This window comes from Pyxicephalus adspersus, chromosome 5 (genome assembly GCF_032062135.1).
Source record: "Pyxicephalus adspersus chromosome 5, UCB_Pads_2.0, whole genome shotgun sequence".
Taxonomy (NCBI): Eukaryota; Metazoa; Chordata; class Amphibia; order Anura; family Pyxicephalidae; genus Pyxicephalus; species Pyxicephalus adspersus.
This window is the reverse complement of record NC_092862.1, coordinates 12,149,488-12,170,203: the sequence shown is the minus strand read 5'-3', so window position 1 is coordinate 12,170,203 and position 20,716 is coordinate 12,149,488. Positions and strand designations below refer to the sequence as shown.

The 20,716-nt window shown below is 41.0% G+C and overlaps 1 protein-coding gene across 1 annotated transcript in view; it reads right to left on the bottom strand.

The window, feature by feature from the left end:
- TMEM65 (transmembrane protein 65) overlaps positions 1-20,258 on the bottom strand; it is a 64,786-nt gene extending 44,528 nt beyond the window's left edge. The window contains exon 1 of the mRNA XM_072413234.1: positions 19,336-20,258. Within this exon, the coding sequence (XP_072269335.1) occupies positions 19,336-19,606 (271 nt within the window). The 5' untranslated portion in view covers positions 19,607-20,258. The remainder of the gene's footprint in view (positions 1-19,335) is intronic.
- Positions 20,259-20,716: the final 458 nt, after the last annotated feature.

Below are 20,716 nucleotides of genomic sequence, written 5' to 3'. Positions count from 1 at the left end.
AATCAGCGTAAAGCAGCAATGCAATTTGCAAACCCGATGGTGTGGAGAGAACCACAAGACCATCTAATCGACTGCTACTTTTGCTGCGTCAACAAAAGTGGATTCTCAGGTAAAACTAAGCACAAAATTGTATATCCCAGCCTCGATTCTGCAATTAGGCCTGTTTCCCACATGATGGACTTGCTTCTGTAGAAGATGATGCGCTGGAGTTGCAGCCGGTTACAACGCCGAATCATGTGATCCTGACTACTTGGCGGATGAAGATTCAGAACCAGAGAACTTTACATAAGCAGAGCTGAATAATCTTGTTCGTGATCTAAATCTCTCTAAAGACAAAGCAGAGCTTCTTGCTTCAAGGCTTAAACTGAAGCACTTGCTTGCAAAAGGGTCTAACTGTAACTCACTACAGAAACTGAAATCATAACTTGACAACGTTCTTCACTAGTGATGGCATACTGTGCTACTGTCATGATATCATTGATTCCACTAAAAGAAGCTTGAAAGCAGTCTTACTGCATAATGGTAATTCCAAACCAAGTTTACTGATTGCACATTCCATTACCTAAAGGAGTCCTATGACAACATGAAGTTACTACTTGAAGCAATCCAGTAAAAAACCCACCAGTGGAACATCTGTGAAGATCTAAAGGTCATTGGCTTGCTGATGGGAACGCAAGGATTCACAAAATATTGTTGTTTCCTATGCCTGTGGGACAGCTGATCTACAGGAGACCATTATGTCAAGCGTCGTTGGCTACCAAGAGATACCTAAACGCCCGGAACAAGCAGTGTCAAGTCTCTGCCTCTGGTTGATTGTCATAAAATATTTCTGCCACCTCTCCATATCAAGTTAGGCTTGATGAAGAACCTTGTAAAGGCCATGAGTAATTCAAACTCTATGGCTTTTCAGTACCTTGTTGAGAAGTTTCCAAACATAGGTACTGCAAAAATGAAGGAAGGGATATTTATAGGACCACAGATCAAGTCTGTTTTGCAGGATGATGTTTTCAAACAATCTCTTTGAGCAGCTGAACTAGAAGCTTGGGATCCATTCAAGTGGCTGTGTGAAAATTTCCTGGGCAACCATAAATCTCCTTCAGTATCTGCTTGATTCATACCAGAAACTGGGTTGTCGCATGTCTTTAAAAATACATTTCTTGCACTCACATCTAGAATTCTTCCAGGAAAATCTTGGTATGGTGAGTGACGAACAAAGAGAATGTTTTCTCCAGGACATTCAGTTAACGGAGCACCGCTACTAAGGTTTCTGGAATGAAAGTATGATGGCTGACTACTGCTGGATGCTGTACCGCGACAATCCAGACAAAGAGTACACAAGAAACTCATACTCTAAGCATTTCAGAAGAAACAATGGTACCTGACTGACACTGTTCAGTAGATCTATACCACAGTGTGCCTTATATTACTTCACACTGAACATGTATTAACATTCATTTCAATGGTGCTTACGTTTTAGTACAAAATACATGCACGTACAATGTTAACTATAATAGTACTCATAATTCAGGAACTGTACGTGTTAGGGATAAACAGATCTGACATCTGCTTGAAAAAACTGATTTAGAAAAGTTTGCTGTGGTTTCTGATAATTATCTAAACTAATTTTTTGTTGACCTGTGGTATTGGTGGTAATGGCAAAAAGAAAGCCACTGATAAGGTAAACAATATAAAGGATGGAAAAAAATGCTGTGATATTGCATAGGCCTATTAAAACAATACTACAGCCAATGCATGCTGAAATCAAAACTATGTCAGCACCATTAGAGTGTGACTATATATACATAAATATAATACACATACACACATGCTGCAAAAACATTCCATCCTCCCGCTCACATAGGAAGGCCTCCGCTGGTATAAGGATTACTGTGCAGCAGATTATAAATAGAAACTTTGATGCTTTGTGTATTCAGCTGATACTCATCCAGTGCTGCTAAAACAGAATAAAAAAGAGAAGCCTGCAAAGGCACAGTATCAGATTTAAAGGAAATGTAAAGACAAGTAAACACTATACTATATTTAAAGGATACAGTATTCTTTGGTCTGTAAATATCCTTTAAATATTATTTACTTACCTGGATCCCTATCTCGGTTTGCCACAAATGGGTACAATGCAAGTTTAGATTAACAACTGCATGAACAGGGAGCTTTATAGGCTATAAATTAGAATTGCAGCCTGACCCTGATGGAATTTTTTATTAGTTAGTTAGGGTCGTTACCCTGATCCTAGCAGAGTCTGCTCAGTCAGCAATAACGGACTCCATATTCTCCGCCGGGTTACTGGCTCAATCTCCACATGTACACAAGATTGGTTTCATGATGAACTTCGATTGACCTCATCATATGGACACAACTGGAAAAGTCAGCAGAATGGCATAGCCCCTTCCCATGACAACCTGATCTACTTAGGCATCCAAAAAAGCAGGCAGGCAGTGCTAGACTTTTTTCAAGCAAGCCCACCATTTTCTAAACATTTTACAAAGGAGGAAAAACTCTTCTAAGAGCACCCATTCCATATCTTCATAGTTATTTGTGTTCAAAGTATAGCTGAATTTCAACTTACATTTTTGTTTTTAGTTCTGACAGAGTAGGGAAAGGATATGCAGTTTTTATTATTATTACCACCTTTTATTTATATAGTGCCGACATATTATGCAGCATTTTACAAAGTCCATAGTCCTATCACTAAGCGTCCCTCAAAGGTCCCTCTAATGTCCCTACCATAGTCATATGTCATTAACACAGTTTTTAAGGTAAATTTTTGAGGAAAACCATTTAACCTAACTGCATGTTTTTGGGGTGTGGGAGGAAACCCACACAAAATGGGGGAGAAAAAGCATACTCCTTGCTGTCCTAGCCGAGGCTCGAACCCGGGACATAGCGCCGCAAAGTGCTATCCATTGAGCCAACAGTGTTGCCACCTATTGGTAAGATCTAAGAAACATTGCAAATGGGACAGACAGTGGTGGGAATTTCAAAATGTACACGTGTCACTAGGAATAGAAAGTTTACCTAATAGGGACAACTAATAAGATGGCAACTGTCTGTAAAGAGAACATTGGCTCACTTTAAATCATAACTAAACCCCGATTTACTCACTTGCCCCCATTCACTTGCAGAGCTCCTCTATCTTATTCTTTCTTTACTTCCTTGCGATATTTGGCCATCTAGATTTGCCAGGTCAGGATGGCGTAACTCCCAGGAAAGCGCACACAAGTTCATTCATTCTGGACACGTGCACAGAAACCTAGGAATGCTGGGTTCTTTGCTAGGAAGGAGAGAATATTGCAGAAAGGACATTGCCTGCCCCTTTCTGAAATAGCGGCCTACCTGATTAGGGATTCCTAAAAGTGGAGCTTTAGAGAGATTTTATTTGTGTCTTCAAGACAGCAAGCAATTAGAAAAAAAAAAGTTTTTTTCCTATAGATGTAGTTTAGGTTGTTAACATTCTGTACCTGGATTGTTCTTCCTAATGTTCTTTTTACATTATTTAGTATCTCTATAACCAAGACGGCTCTCTGACATCCTCTATTTATATGGATATTCCCTTTAAATCTCTCAAATATTAATAGCTCCAGCTATAAAGAATCGGTTCTTTCTGTATCATAAGATGGAAGAGCTTTTAGAGCACAATTTTCGTCTTGCTAGTATTTCCCAGCAGCCGAGCACAGGCCAAGCCCTGTTTAATCTGGCAATACACAACCCTAAGAATCCTGTTTCAATGACTGCACTGAGAGTACTGCAGACTAGATCTACAGACGTGGAATGTTAACCATGTGATTAAAAGAAATGGCTATTCATACGGGTCTTCTGCTAATGTGGCCATATGCCCGAGAATCAGAAAAATCTGGAATGTAAATTTCTATTCTGCTCATCTCATTTACTATCAAAAAGAGACTCAAGAAGAGCAGAGGAAATAAAAATGTGTTGTTCAAGTGAACCAGAAAATTACTAATTTTCTAATGCAGATTAGGAAAAAAGGAATCTGTTAGAAGATGAGATATTTTATTTCCAAATACCTCCCTACAGATCTCCAACCTCCATGCATGTACATGTCCGACCTCAGCTTGTTCCAAATGTACCGCAACTGGTAGGCTGCACAATGCTCTACATGCACCAGTCACATTCATAGACCATAATGGCCATTCTGGGTGAATACGAAGCAGGGTCATGGGCCCAAGGCTTGTAAATAAATTAGGAAGGAGAAGATTAGCTCGTATGGTCCAATCCCATAGATGCTTTGTAGTTTTTGCTATGAAAGATCCAACTTTTGACAGGATAGTAAGGCTATGTACACGTCAGATGACTCCCGTCGGGTAATCTCCTCAACGTTAGTATTGAATAAGAATCTGTAATAAGCATGAGTATAGTGTCATTCATGGATCCATCCTGGCAGATCCACGAACAACGAATGATCGTAATACAAGTGAAGGGGAGAAAGCACAGCGAGGTGCGGCTCGCTCATTCTTCCCCCTCCCTCTCCATAGAGCAGAACGACGCTATATGTACAGCACTCATTCATGCAATTTTCAGTCTTTTGTCGTTGGAAAGGATCGTGAAAGATCCTTTCCAACCACAATTATTGTACACGAGTACGCAGCCTAAGGTCTCAGTATACAGTGAAATATACCTTGCTGCGCTTGGAGCTGAGTAGCCACATCATTTTGCCCATGCTGACCCTGGTATCCACCATAGAAAGCTCCTACAATGGGCCTGTAAGCATCAAAACTGGATCATGAAACAATTTAGGAAATTAGTCGGACAAAGTTTCTTTTAGATCTCATGGAAAGCCGGGTACCTGTGCATCATTACCCGGAAAGGGGAAGATAGCGGGGTTCACTATGAGAAAAGGGCAGGGTTGGCGGAGGCATTGTAACCTAAGCATCTGCTGCCAACATCTTGCTGCCAAATACCATAGCCCTGATTGTTCAAAGCAGTTCTGGCAACACAATATTAGGCAGGGTTTTTGCTGATCAAGGTATGTCAGAGTGGAACTTCTGTGCAAAACAGCATTAGAAACAAGTACATTTTGCCAAATGTGCTTGCTTTGTTTATTTTCTAAACCAGGAGATTTATATGTACAAATATTTGTTCATTACTACCTAGTGAGAAATTTATAGCACTCACTTCCAATTAAATTTGGGGTGTAAAAGGGTGAGCCGAATATAACAGCTTGGTTCCCGTTGGTTGCCATGCAACATTCCATGTTTTATAAGCCACCCTCACATTGCAGCCGAGGAAATCACACTGGAATTTCTGCAACTGAAATGTTCACAGGCATAAAAGAAAAAAAACAGAGACGTCTGCCAATAATTCAGAACAATTGCTTTGCTGGCAAACTAAGTTGTAATTATTGGGTGATGTCATAACGCAGCTGCCCAGTCAAGCCTGAACTTCTGGCCTCCTCCCTTGCTGTTGTAGTTTCTAAAAACCCGAGATTAATATTACTGCTTTATTATAAAGGTACAGATAAAAAAGCACCGATATAAAAAGAAGGATCAGTTGTAAACTTTTATCTGGACTTGTTCTGCAGTAAAAACAATTGTTCTTAATATTCATAGCAAAGGCAGGAAGACATTGCAATGTTTCTGGGGTTTCCAAAGTATCACCTTCTTGCATCCACTGCAACCTCCCTCACCATAATAAAGCAGAAATTTTGCCAATATCACCATATCCAATCCAGAGCTGGCCTTTACAGTTCTACTTTTCCACCTAATTGCCGACATCATCACTTCCTTTGAGTCCGACTGCCATGAACCTGCCCCAGGCATGGACAGTAAAGGGGAAGCAGGAACAGTAATGAGCGCTTTGCTGCTTTCTCCTTCCATCAATGTAATTCTTATTGACACCTGAACTGATTGACTCCTTGTGCAGTTTCTTATGCATGTCACATTATATTATTATCCAGCATATATATATCACCAACATATTTGGCAGCGCTTTACAAAGTCCATTGTCATGTCATTAGCTGTCCCTCAAAGGGACTCACAATCACAATCATGTAATGTCCCACCATAGTCATAGGTCAGTATCACAGTCTAAGGTCAATTTTTGGAGGGAAGCCAATTAACCTAACTGCATGTTTTCGGGATGTGGGAGGAAAAATTAGTGCCCGAATAAAACCAACACAGACTCAAGGTGAAAATGCAAACTCCTTCCAGATAGCATCCTGGCAAGGGGATTTGAACCTGCGACCTAGTGCTGCAAAGTCGAGAGTAATTAATAAAGCTCTCCAAGGCTGGGGAGTATACACTTTCAACAGTGAAGCTGGGTGATCCAGCAAACCTGCAATGGATCTGGTCCAGGATTCAAAACATTTGCTAACAAATAGCAAATTACTTTGAAGAAATCCATTCAAGGTTTGCTGGATCACCCAGCTTTACTGATGAAAGTGTATCCTCTCCAGCCTTGGAGAGCTTTAAAAAAATCAGGTCCAATGACTCAAATTTGAAACAGCAGTTGTCTCAGACCTCCCTTATAAATCTAGTTCTTTAATGTTGAATTCTACTCAAGCATTTCAAAACACAATTGAACGACATAGAGATGTGCAGTTTTACCAAACAAAAGAATTTGTATTCCTGTCAATTACCCAGCACAGCCCTGACTGGTATGGAAGGGGTCCTGATTTTTTCTGCTGTATTTTCACTTTCACTTACAGTTTTCTTCCATCAACATCCTGTCACTGGACACTATAAAGATAAGCAGAATAATGAGAAAATGCATCTGTCACTGCATTCTCTATGTGTCATTGTAACATACTGGATTGGCATCTTGTTCAACTTCCTCCATGATGCCCAGAGATCTGCTGTGCAGGGGATGCAAAAGGCTGACAGCAAGTCAAATGAGGGCTCACATTGGGAAGTATTCCTGCAGCCCTATTCACATCAGTGTTCAACCAAGATTTTTTTTTTTAAACTGAGTGGGAAGAAACTATAGATGGGTGGCAGCCCCCGTATTGTGACCCAACTTATCAGTAACCACTCAAAAAAAGTCAGGTGCTTAAAAAAAAAGTGCCAGTGGTGCATTCGGTTTAATAGGGCTAGGGAGAACCCTGCATATTACTACGCTAGGATAATGGATGTGCACTGCATTATGCATGGCCCATGTGGTGCTATTTATTCTAATTGGCATCCAACTAACTTGCATTTCTGCTTAGCACAAGATGTGTTGTGCTGCCAAAACGTTGCATGCACCTTTTTTAGGCTATTTAAGTGAATAAAAAAATCCTAACACAGCCCACTTTAATGAATATACACCATTACGGACCCTTTCTACTGTATTTACAATCATATTTTTACAAACTATATGTGCTCTTTATAAGATCCTCACATGGCCCTGTACATTGCTATACAAACAAGCACACATAATAAAAAAAAATAAAAAACTACAAACCATGTGAAAACCACAAAGATCTAGGGAGTTGTTCTCCAGATCCGGCCCCATTACATTACCCGGATTTCTTCATGCCTTGGCCTACTGACGGTGGTGCCGAACGTCATCCTACAGATACCAGAACATAAAAATGGGCCCGGTGAAGTGTAAAAATGTAGCTATACAGTGTATCTGAGGTGACTCACTATCTATTAATACCACAACCCCTGCTATTTCTGCAGCCCAGAGATAAGGCCTAGGATGACAAGATGGACACAGCACCCTCGTTATCACTGAATGTACTACAGAAACTTATTGCTGCAAACAAATAGATTCCCCCCTTTACATTTCCAGTGCTTGGAAGACAGAATCTGATACTATGTAAAACCAAGTAGACTTTATAAAGTGACTGCAAACTAACAATAAATTCCTTGGCACTTATATATTCCAAAGCAAGTGTTATGTATTTTGTAAAAAAAAAAAATCATCATGCCCCTATTTCTTATCACAGATTACAGTGGGGGTGCCCAACAGGTGGATCGCAATCTACCTGTAGATCTCAAAGGCAATTTTGAATTGGTCATTTTAAAAATAGCCCGCAAGCCAAAAGTGTGGGCACCCCTGGTTTACAGAAAAGTTTGTGTTTATGCTGGAAGCGGTTGGGTAGTTTTGTAAAGGCACTGACCAGGACTGAAACCACTCAAGACAAATGCTGTGTTATCAGCCTACAGCAAAAATTATGAGCTGTGCGAATATCTGGCACAAAAACAGGTAATTTACTGCACTTGCAGGGTCTTTAAAAGAGATAAACCGTCAGTAAAAGACCAAAGCCAGCAGGGATACAGATTGTCAATTGGATGCATGGGGACACGTTAGTAGGATGTTACGCCCAATATTCTTGCGAAGTGCAAATAAAGTAAAGCAGAGAGGTAAGCAGTGGTCTGATGGATAGAAATGATCCATGTATGACATATGTCTCTGGTGCGGTATCCCGAAGAATCTCTGGTGCGGTATCCTGAGGAATCTCTGGTGCGGTATCCCACACAATATGCGTATCTCTGTGCTTTTCTTCATGAATCTGAAAGATATCTCTAAAGTGTTCTCCCCAGCTCTTTTTAACTGGGCACACAACCCGGCACTTTTTAGTAACCACCTGGCTATTTTTGGGTGGTTACTGAAAAGTTGGGTCACAATACAGGGGCTACCACCCGCTAACAATTTCTTCCCACCCATCTTAAAAAAAAATCTGGGTTGAACACTGCTCTATTAGTTTTGGAATCTAACATTCATCCATCCATCGTGTTGCCTTGAGTTTCAGTTTTTCTTAACAAAACATTATCATAATGCGAAACGCGTAATCAAAGTGTTTGGGCCTAGATTACTCTACTCGAGCTGTAGCTCATAGAACAGATATGTAAAACATTAAGCTTACACTTTGCAAGGTTAGCATAGTTTCCATATTTGGAGGCACTTTTATGTTTGTATTTTTACATTTTCTGATTCATGCAACTTGTATGTGACCGTATGATTCATACAACTTGTATTAATGAATTGGGTCAAGTGTATGGACCTGGAATTTTCTAATTGAGAAATTCCAACTATCCTAGCTCTGTTTATGAGCACATAAGTGAATTATAAAGTTTATACTCTCCAGGGCTAACACTGGTCTCTTTATTTGGATTAATCTTTCAGTTGTGTTTGCATATTGCCTGGTTTATACAATTTGACGAATTTCAGTGGTTGAATCCCCATTTTATTATGTTACAATAAAGGCAGAGCCAATATTACGCCCCCGATAAGGTTCCTTAACCATTCCTTTCATATATTTGGGATGTGGCTCATCTTATTGGCCCCATCTTTTCCCTCTTAGAATGGTCACTATCGGTGGCTGAAGTTTGCCCTTTCCATATACCATTTTGTATGGTGACCTTGTGCACATGCACTTGGTAAATTTACATTAGATCATGGTCATGACTTTGTTCCATATTCCACAGCAACATCCACCAGTAATCTTCAATAAACATTTATTTGTAACCCCACCAAATGGCTAAAGACAGATCCTCTTTCACAAGACAACCCATTGAACAATCTCTTCCCATTTTTTCCTTAAAACTCCAAGCAGATTGATAGAAATACTTGGCTGCACATACAAATGTCTATCTCAATGACTCTACCTGTTTTCGACTCCCGGTGTAATTCTGAATCTGTACTCTTTGTCACAGGCAATTAACCTGTCCCTCCCCTCCTCGTGGGACAATTCTCATCTACCTTGGCCCGACAAGGATAATTCTGAACACAAACAAGTTCACCCGCTGGATGAGCAAAAATAAGCCGCGGGCATAATGACAAGTTCTAAAATAGAATTAAGCGGTACAAGGGCGAAGACGCTTATTAAAATTGTGACAGCAAATTGCCTGCCGGTTGGTCTGAAGCAATGAATTCAATGCATGCACTATGGCATGGAAAAATGGAAATGACAGGTTACAATATCTTTTTTTACCTTTTGGCCTTAATGTCCAAAACAGGACTCACTGTCAGCTGAGAATATGTATCTTTATTGTAATTAAATTCAAATGGCCACATTGGTAATCTATGATGTATAAAATTGGTGCTAGACACCAGACAACAGGCTTGGCTATGACAATCTCGTGTCTACGGATTCGGAGAACAAATGTCAGCTGGCTGCTCCTATAGTTAAAGCTTGGCAAGTCCATTCCATATAATTTCCCCCTCTAAAACAATACGGACACCTTCACTTTTATTATTAGGCATAGGCATGAATAGTCAACCAATGGAAATAAGTTTTAGCACGTTCTATAGATTGTTCTAAGAAAAAGTAGGATGTTTATCTAGAGGAACAGAATAAAACTGGGTATTCAAGCGGACCTAAACTCCTAAATCTGGATTGCCATGAATGGAAGCCCAGAGCCTCCCTGGATACCTACATCATGCATCACGAGAGGTTCTTTGCTGCTCCTTCTGTGCAAGCCCAATTTCGAAGACCCAAAGAGAAGACCTGAAGACTTCGGCGCTCAGGGCTTACTGTGCGCTGAGACGAAGAAGATTTCCAGTAAGCCGCGGGATCGCATCAAGGGTTTTATTTGCTGTCCTCTGGATCAACTGTGCATATATGTTTTGTCTATATTATGCTGGCAGTATTCACCCCAGAAACTTAGGCTGGATGGGAAAAAATTGTAGGCGGGTGGCAGCCCCTGTATTGTAACCCAACTTCACATTAACCAGCCAAAAACAGGCGAGTGGTTATTGAAAAGTGCCAGTTGGTGCACCCGAGTAAAAGGGGCTGGGGAGAACACTGGCTGGTTTGTAGTATGTTTATTTCCCTAGTGGGTACACTCGATGGGCTTGTGTAACTATGAATACTGACCAGGCCATAAAATGTAGAAGGCATTGTGGATTAAGCACGTTTGTTTTTTTTTGATAGCAGTATCAGTACCCCCATTTTAAACAGGACTGCAAGTGTCTTGTCATTCAGTCAATGGACGAATATGGTGCCGATGTAGTACATTGCTTCCTTTCCTTTTCTTGTTGGAAGACTGAAAGCTTGGCCTTGCACAAATGGCAAAGTGCATCCATCATGAAGTCATATCCACATCCGGACATCCCACATTACAAAATTAAACTGCTTCCCTAATTTCATTCTCTAATATTGCATGACTTGTCAGGGACTTCCAAGCTCCATGTGTACACTTGACGAACTATACATCATGGAGCCCAATATCAGATGTGGGAAATTTCTACTAAGGCAGCATGAAACTAGGACATTGAATATAGCACAGCTTACTGTTATTATCCAATATTTATAAGAACCCAATAAAGTAGCGCTGTACAATAAATAGGGGAATGCAGAGGACAAACCTGCATACAAACAATGCCACAGGATGAGAAGAGGACTAAAAAGGCTTCCAATTTAAGAGATGCAAGAGCATAGCTATATGATATAAAATTAGGCAGGGCCTATCTTGCTTCAATTTCTAATGCACATTGTAAGAAACAGAGTAAGCAATTTTGGTACAGAAGAGGAGCCTGCACAGCTATGCAGGAAGAATAGGCTCAAGATCAACATTAAGCGGTACATTGCTTCTCCCTAGAGCTAACAAAGCAGCCAAGAGATGAAAGAAAGGATTAGAAACTGCCATGGCAAATTCCAAAGTGATCCCATAGCTTTAACCTACATGGGAAAAGCACATGTTCATTTGAACTGTGGAGCAGGCATTAAGATGCATTCATGGGACTGCAGGGACTCATTAAATTTTAAAAAAAAATTTATATTACCATTTTGAAACAGCTCCTGCACCAATTCAAATAATCAGAATTGAAGACAAGAGTGCAGAACCACCATGAATAAATCATATCACGGAGGGTGCGCGGAGGGCCACCATGGCTCTAACAGTTTGGGAAATGTTGGCCCTGGGGCCGAGCAATATCTTGTTACTGATCATCTTTTTCATACACAGTTACTTTAGAGAAAGCCGCGGGCCTAACGAGACACAACAGGAAAACTTCATCCGTGGCAGCAGATACACAGGCAGCGGTGCCGCTGTACAGGAGGCGGCCAGGGAAGAGGAGCAGCAGGGGTCATGATTAATTGAATCCACTAGGACTTATTGCCTACAAAGAAGTACATTCTCCTCCTGCACATTAAACAATCCTCACAGGCTAGCCTATTATAGGCGTTTAACAGAAAGCGTCTCACTGCTTCAAGAGTTGTAAACAGATTGAGCCTCTTAGGAAAGTGTGTAAGATCCTTTAAAAGGAAACCATCTTCCTATACCAAACGTCTGATCATTGGTGATGGAAGCAACAATGGAGGGCTGGACAGTAAATAATGAATAGCAGGATGAAATAGTCCAATGGAAAAGACACTTACTGTTTTGTAATGAAATGTCAAATATATGATATTCCATATAAGATATGCCATCCTTAAAGATGTCCACTCACCCACCCAAGTAAAATATTGCATGCAAAAGCACTAGAATAAAGTATTTAGAATGTTTATTTGCAGAGCCTTTCTTTTCTATAAACTTTTTTTTTTTAATTCACTGTACCATGGAAATGTATCCACCCCAGAGGGATTAAATTCCCTAGCCCCGTCCCCTCTCTACTTGCTAGTTATGACTCCTTGTTACTCTGTGGCCCCAGCTGATCTACCCCATACTGAGGAGAGGGAGCACCAAAGGGGAATACTATACTTTAATGATAGCTGCCATTCTGCTGACATCACGTCCAACATGGCGCCATTAGGCGTTGGTCCCAGGCTTTCTGGATGTCTATACGATGGAGGTTATTACAGGTAAATAACATGTAAAAAATATTAAACATATAGATTTATTGGACTGATATAGAATAGCCTTACTTTAAATTGGTCCCTAGCCTACAAGGAGGTCCTGGATTCTACCTGAAATTTGGTGTTTCACCACCAGCTTAGTTCTTAGACTGGACCCCCCGAATAAACTGGCTTGGTAGTTTATTAGGTAGTCGCCATATCAGCATTTTTCAACCAATGTTTCATGGAACTCTAGGGTTCCTCCAGAGGATGCTAAGGGTTTGTTATTCAATAATCAGTGTGTCCTTAGAGTCACTTTTTGTGAAACCAATGACTTTTTTTGGCACTGACCAACAGACTAATTTACTGTAAAAGCTTTGGGATTAGTAATCATAGAATGGGTACCCTGCAGATTTAAAAGTCAATAAATGCTTCTCTATATTTTCCTTTGGAGAATTTACAATTGGGCCACTGATACTAAAAAATAAAAAAAAAATGGTAACAGTTTTCAAGGATTCCATCTATATATGCCGATCCAGATGGATATTGAGCCCTGACTTTTACAACAGAAGTAAAATATTAGGAAGAACCGAACCCAACCTTATATCAGAAAATAAAGTTTTAGGTCAAATTCTGCTTTAACCTGATGAAATGTAAAAAGCAGAATGTGTATATCTCCAATAATACATTTCTAGGCTCCCGTGTAACAGCTGGACCATCGTCTCCCCTCAAACAGAGATATGAACATGGCAGCCGTTGGCCAAGTGTGAAATCAATGCAATGTCCGTAAAAAGCCCTATTTCCACAGCAATTTATAGCAATTGAATCCTCTGACAAGTATCTGATTATTTCCGCTGCTATGTGTCAATCTCTGTCCCAATTTTAGCGATTAAGCCTAAAATAAAATATTAGATAATGTTAGGTAACAAGTCTTCATGCTCACATAGAAGTCACACTGCAAGCTCCTGTGCTTTGCCTTCAAATCCTTCCACAGTTCTTCCCCTACTTATCATTCTGACCTGATAGAAAAAAAAAACCCTAGCCGCTCTCTTCGCTCTTCCAATGACCTACTAATGACTTCCTCACTCATAACCTCATCACACGCACAGCTCCAAGACTTTTCTAGAGCTGCCCCAACTCTCTGGAATGGTCGTCCTCTCCTCCTATTCGGCTTGCTTCCACTTTCTGCTCTTGAAACCCAAAGCTTCAACCTCACCTACCCGTCTTCTTCTGTCTCTTAAAATCCTCACTACTCACCCACCATTCCGTATCTCTCCTCCTATTGTGTGCTGCTTTCCCCATCTCTTGGATTGTATGATCTTCGGGGCAGGGTCCTCTGCTCCTTCTGTGTCACTGTCTGTATCTGTCTGTCATTTGCAACCCCTATTTAATGTACAGCACTGCGGAATATTTCGGCGCTAGATAAATACTGTTCAAAATAATAATAATATTAAAAATAATAAAGAAATACATTGGTTGTTAAAGGGTTAGTCCACCTGCAATAATGTTTATGTTTTGCAGAGACACTGATGGAATTATTTACCCAACGGCTTCTATTTTATGAGATCTCTATACCCAATTTACAAGTTTTATACCCTGCTGGCATGGTCAACACAAAAGAGTCTCATTGCATTATGGAGAGAACCACATGGAAGGAGGTCACTTCCAACATACCCAGAACCCCTGGGTATTTGGCACGGGTATTTAAAGGACATCCTTTAACTGGGACTATTCTCCTGCATCCATGGCTAGGGACTTCCATTTGTATAGATCAGGTCTATGAATGAATGAACCAACCGATGTGCATGAACAGACCTGGATGCAGCTGGGACTTTTTCTTTGCAAAATCTGTATAGCCCCAGGCAGGACCACACAGTAAAAACATTGGAAATGGGTCTGAATGGGTCTTTATTATATAATATTTTATCATATTAAACTTTGATAGACCGCTTCTACTCAAAAGTGTGTGTGGGTGAGGGTGAGGAGAGGGGGGGGTAAATTTACAATGAACGTGTCCTATAAAAGGATGCATATACAAAAATATACTCATTCATTTAGCCTTGTATAAAAATAAACTCTGCATGACATTTTTTTTTTGCAAAGTATTCCTTGTAGTGATTTATTCCACAAACTAAAAACTAGAAAATGTATTACCATAGTATAGCAATTACAGCATGAGGTTGAATAGGGAAAGGATTGATAAGATTGACTGCTGTCAGTCAGGTGCAAAACAAGTGACAAAACCTAATATTAAAAGTCAAAGCCACTTTTCACCCTGGTGACAGGTACTCTCTATAATTGTGACCGATTGATTGGTACTCTTCATTCCCAGTCTATTGTACTGTGGGCTGCACCCTGACAATTTCCTAACACAGTGACGGGACAGACGAATGAATCACGGCTTAGAAAATCAGCTGACGGCTTCATTCATTGTAGATCACATGACAACAACTCCCTACAGCTCTGCCAGGCTGGAGAAACTGAATCACTGACACTTCATACTTTCCACATGTAAAACTGGAAATAAATTCCATCCACAGGCACTGCTTTACCCCTGCAGAACAGATGTGCAGCCTTCTATAAGGTCAGGCACAGAATGTGAATGAGAAATATTGCAGAGCAACGTTATAGGGTAACGGTACTTTCAAAGCACAATTATCAAATAATCGATCTTTATATAGCCAGGAATTATTATTATACAGTATTTATATAGCGCCAACATATGCAGCGCTGTACAAAGTCCACAGTCATGTCACTAGCTGTCCCTCAAAGGAGCTCACAATCTAATGTCCCTAACAGTCATATGTCATCAATACAGTCTAGAGACAATTTTTAGGGGGAAGCCAACTAACCTAACTGCATGTGTTTGGACAAACCTGAACCTGTACTAACTAAATATATAGGGAAGCCATTGCTGACCACCTTTCTGCAAATGTCAGCAGCTTGGCTTTCACTAATTTCTGAGTCAATAACATGCATGCAGCAAGTAACATCAGAATTACCTGACTCATCCCGGACCCATGATAAAATATATTGGAGCTTTAGGATGAGAATGACAGAGAAGCAGCCATCGTTTTACAGAAACCTAAATATTTTCTTAGCACGTATTCTTTTAACATTGCATTGTTTTGATTTAAACAACCAGTCTGCACTGTAACTGCCGACCCTTCTATCTGACATGCTGCACATAATACCGACCGGACCAAACAGATTTTTTAGTTTTCTTTCTATTAAACAATATTGCACATTGGTCTCCCCCCTGTATATACGAATTAGACCAGGGGGAGCGGTGCAATGAAGGCGCTATGTCACATGATGAGGACATTGCACACACCTGGATACAGGTAAGCTACTGGTGGGGTTTGGTTAGACCAGTCTGATGATAAACCAGTGTTCTCCCCAGCCCCTTTTAGCTAAGAGTACCACCCGGCTGTTTTCAGGGGTTACTGAGGAGTCACAATACAGGGGCAGCCACCCACCTACAGTTTCTTCCCTCCCAGCTTAAAAAAATTTCTGGGTTGAACACCAATTATTATTGTCATAACATATTACATATTACTTTAAAAAGCCCATAGTCATGTCAGAGCTGTGGTTGGCCCAGCAGTTTGCCGCAGACTCAACTGCTTTCCCAAACGATCCCATTCAACTGAATGGCAACTGTTGGAAACCACTTTGTGCAGGCGGTTGTGGTGGCAAACTGTTTCCATAGACATAAATGCAACCACTTTCAAATGCAGCTCCCAGCAGTTGAAAAGTGGTTACAGGTTAAAAACATGAAATCACAGCAAGCCACAGACACAAATGCATGACACAGATGGTAAATGAGTTGAGGATGAACTACCACAACTGCACCGTATTGAAGAAGGGTGGCTAGGAGTGGCTAACAGCAGCAGTTATTAAGGAACCCCTTCTATAATTACTATATCCACAGCTCACAGTATATTAGTGTGGTGATCAGTAGGAAGAATATGTCGTACATTGCTGACCATTGGGAGGAATGTCACCCTTACAGATAGCCAAAAAGATCATTGGTGTCACCTAAACTGACCTGAGAGTCACAAACTACCCATTGCCCAAGCAACCTCTGGAGGAACCTTGGCTGAGAAACGCTGTAATTGCTCTAAAGCATGATGTTAAAAATACTGGCAGCCAGAAGTTATCATTGATGCACGGGTCCAATAGTCTACTCCTAACTAACAGAATACTAATATCATGGAGCCAGGGGGGAGCCATTGGTGACCCTGAAAGATGGTTTTCTAGCAAATACTAGGTTCCAAAATGTTTGAGTCTCTGACCTGGAACAAATATAAATATCAATGATTCAGAACCAAACAGGTCCGACCCAAGTCAAACCTGCAAACACAGTGTCCAATATTTATGACTTCATCAGATTTGGAGGACCACAACATTATCTTGTCTACAGATCACGATTTTCAGCTGTCCTACGTAGAGGTTATGTGATTTTTTTATTATGGGAATATAAAATAATATATTTTTTTATTATGGGAAAACACAAAGATACAATACAGCAACAATGTATTCTTCTAAATCTGTAGGATGATACTGGAGTCACCAGAAGACAACCCTATGATGAAGTCTCCAGGTGATGGACAATAACCCGTCATTAAAGGAGAAATAACAAGACAGCTGGGAACAGGCGCTGTCGGTATACAAACACCAGCACGGCCTCTTCACAGCTTGGGGTCCATCAAACATTTTTCTTCTAGTAAATCAGTAAAAATTCTATTGCATTTGGAAGACTTACCTTCTGATTTGCTCATAGCAGAACAAATACACTGGGGGGGGATTCTATATCGCTGTTGCAATCACATTTCTTATACCACCTCTTAGATTGTAAGCTCTCCGGAGCAGGGTCTTCTCCGTCTGTGTCACTATCTGTATCTGTCTGTCATTTGCAGCCCCTATTTAATGTACATCACTGCGTAATATGTTGGTGCTATATAAATACTGTTTAATAATAAAAATAATTTAAAAAACTAGGGAGGGGTGCTGATATACTGCTGTTTCAATCATATTTCTTATGTTTAATTTAATTCTGATCAAAAAGCAACATTCAAACGTGCTTGCTATAGGTTACAGCATCACTACGACTTCCATAATGTTATATTGAGTAAGCCAAGTCAAGCACCTTAATATCCAAAAGTCTTCAAAATCCTTCCAATGCTTTTTATTACTACGTATCTATTGACCAACAATTCTTTATTTGATTGAAGGCCAGTCCTCTGTTTTGGTGACACCCTGGCTTTAACAGTAGTATGGTTGTCACTGATAGGTGCCACAAATGAAATTGATTTCTGCCTATGAGCTTAATACAAACAACAGAGAAGAGCTGACGCACCGACTTGTTATTGTGCACATTTGCTTCAATGAGTTCCAAACAGTACAAATGAGCAGGAATGGTATTTACATATCGGTAACCCCCATAGGGATGCCACCTGGCTGTATTTTTCTGGCCTGGAGGGTAAAAATAGGACTTGTTGGCAATGTTATTAATGGGATCTGTAACATTTTTTCCTAGAAAAGGTGGCACTCCAGTAATCCACACTAACCGTGCTAAATTAACTCATTAGTACAGGTGAACTCTGGTTGCCGTATGTAACTCCATGCTGATTATTTCTAAATTGCAATTAAAGTTAAACCTCGGGATCGGCTTCTACAGCTGCTTTATAGTGTGCAAAGGTAGATGATTTCTTATTAGCCTTTATTTTATATTTTTTCTTCTGTATTCAACAGTAGACATATTCCTGATCATATGAATCCCACCATGAAGAGTGCTGATACAGAGGTGCTATGTCACATGATCAGGACACAGCACATCCCTAGGGGCGGGATTAGACCAGTCTGCTGCTGTTTTGATGGACTGCATTCAATAGTGGTCTAAATAAAGCCTGGCATGAAAAGCGATGGCAGACAGCAGATATCATTGCAAGCAATGATGCATTGGTAAAGCTGGACTAGACCTAAATATCAGAATATTAATATTATGGCGCCATGTAAAAGACACATGGGGGCTGTCATTGGTCACCCCATCTAGAAGATGGGGTAAAACATTATGGAGCCAAGAGTTGAGCCTTTACTGCAAAGACACCTGTCACTGATGACGCCATCCAGAATATATCATAGAGCCCAGAGGATGCCAATGGTGACACTTTCCCAAAATTCTCTTTCCCTGGCCACTGGTTCAATAATAAGTGAGTCCTTTACCTAGCACAAGCATGCATATCAGCCTTGTTCTGCAAAAGTAACACAAACTAAAGCAATAGAAAATAGGACAGCCAGGCAACTGGCATTTTCTCAATCTGATGAAGCAAATGTTTGCATTCTTTTACTTTTGTATATAATTCAAAAGGGTTAAAAGCCTTGCCAGTGTTTTTTTTTTTTTTTTGTGTAAACTATTAGGTGCAAATTTTCCTTCCAGCAACCTAACAAAAGGAAATCTCCCAAAGGGCGATCGGCTCTTAGACCGGTGTCCCTATTAGAACATCCCTCCATACTTCTTGTTCTGGAGACAACACAATTTGGCTTTTCTCTGTGACAAATATGGTGACACCAAAGCCAATAGGGACTTAACCCTTTCTTACGCCATCCAGGACAATTTTTCACATTAATATCACAACTCACAGAGAGCAATGCCTTACCTTGTGCGATTGCTATAGACTCGAATCGGTGAAGTTCTCGCAGAAGGCAGCTCCTTTCGCTGGGGTGCAGGCTGTAGATGAAGTCTTTGGCTCCTTGTGCCGTGTTCAGCGACTCCATAGGATCTTTCCTTGGGTGTGTGCCCAGCAGCTTGCAGTTCTGCAACACCAGATTCCCAGGAGATCTTCCACGACTCATCCCAGGCCAGCTCCAGGGCTTCAGGGAGACGACTGGGCGCAAGGCAGTCCGACTTAACATGGGGAGTATGGACATCTTGTGGGGTGCACAGCTACCTGCCCTATACTAGTCACTGCAGATGGGTCCCAGGCAAGAATATAGCAGATAAGAGGTGCACTACAACCACATGGCAATGCAGATACACATGGGCATAGATAATTGACCCTGCTAGGTAATAAATGAATGCAATAGGATCAATGATATAAAGAGGGAGGAGGCTTGTAATGTTGTCAGGTATAAATAAATAGTAAATCTGGGTTTATTTACAAAGCAGGGCACTGATCTGATGTCAGAATCAGCTGTACATGTGTGGAGGTAGAAGCCATACAAATGCAATGCACAGGGATTGGAAGTTACTTAGATGTCAGGGTTGTAGTATTGCAGGTGAAGGTATAAATCAGGGTATATAACATGTGCACTGAGGGCTATACATAGGACAGGTGTCAGGGTACATAGGTAAGGGGTGCTCTGCATATAGTCTGACTCAAAGGCTCTTATTGGGGTACATCCAGTCTGGGGCTGCTCCTGGAGAGTAAGGAGGGCGAGGTACAACTCACCCAGCCCGAATCTGCTCGCTTCTACAGCCGCCCCGGTGATCACAGTGCTGCGGATCGCTCACAGATCTGCCCAGGACCGCGAGCACTCCCACTGTCCCCGGGAAAGGGGGCGTGGCCTCCTCCACACTGGACAGGCCCAGCTAGGCTGATTCACTGCGCATGCGCGAAGGGCTAAGCCCCTGCTTGGAGCACGAGCAGGGCGCGTTCCCGTGAGATGAGCGCGTGCGCAGTTGTGTTTTTCCATTCAGAGGGGCATTTAGGGGTCAGTGAGATGACAGTGACTGTGAACTTAAGAAAATAAATAAATACATAATACTACATAAATATAAAAATCAGTTGTAATGACCCCCAGCTACTATTGGTACCAACATCACCTGTAAAAGGGCACCCTTTTATCTGTGATAGGGTTGCTATGTGTAACTACTATCAGCTGTGTAATAAGGTTGCTATGGGTGCCACCATCACCTGTAAAGTTTTTCTATGGATACTCCCATCAGCTGTAATAGGGTTGCCATGTGTAACTAACATCATCTGTGTTATAAGGGTGCCATGGGTGCCACCATCACCTGTAAAGTTTTTTTATGGGTAC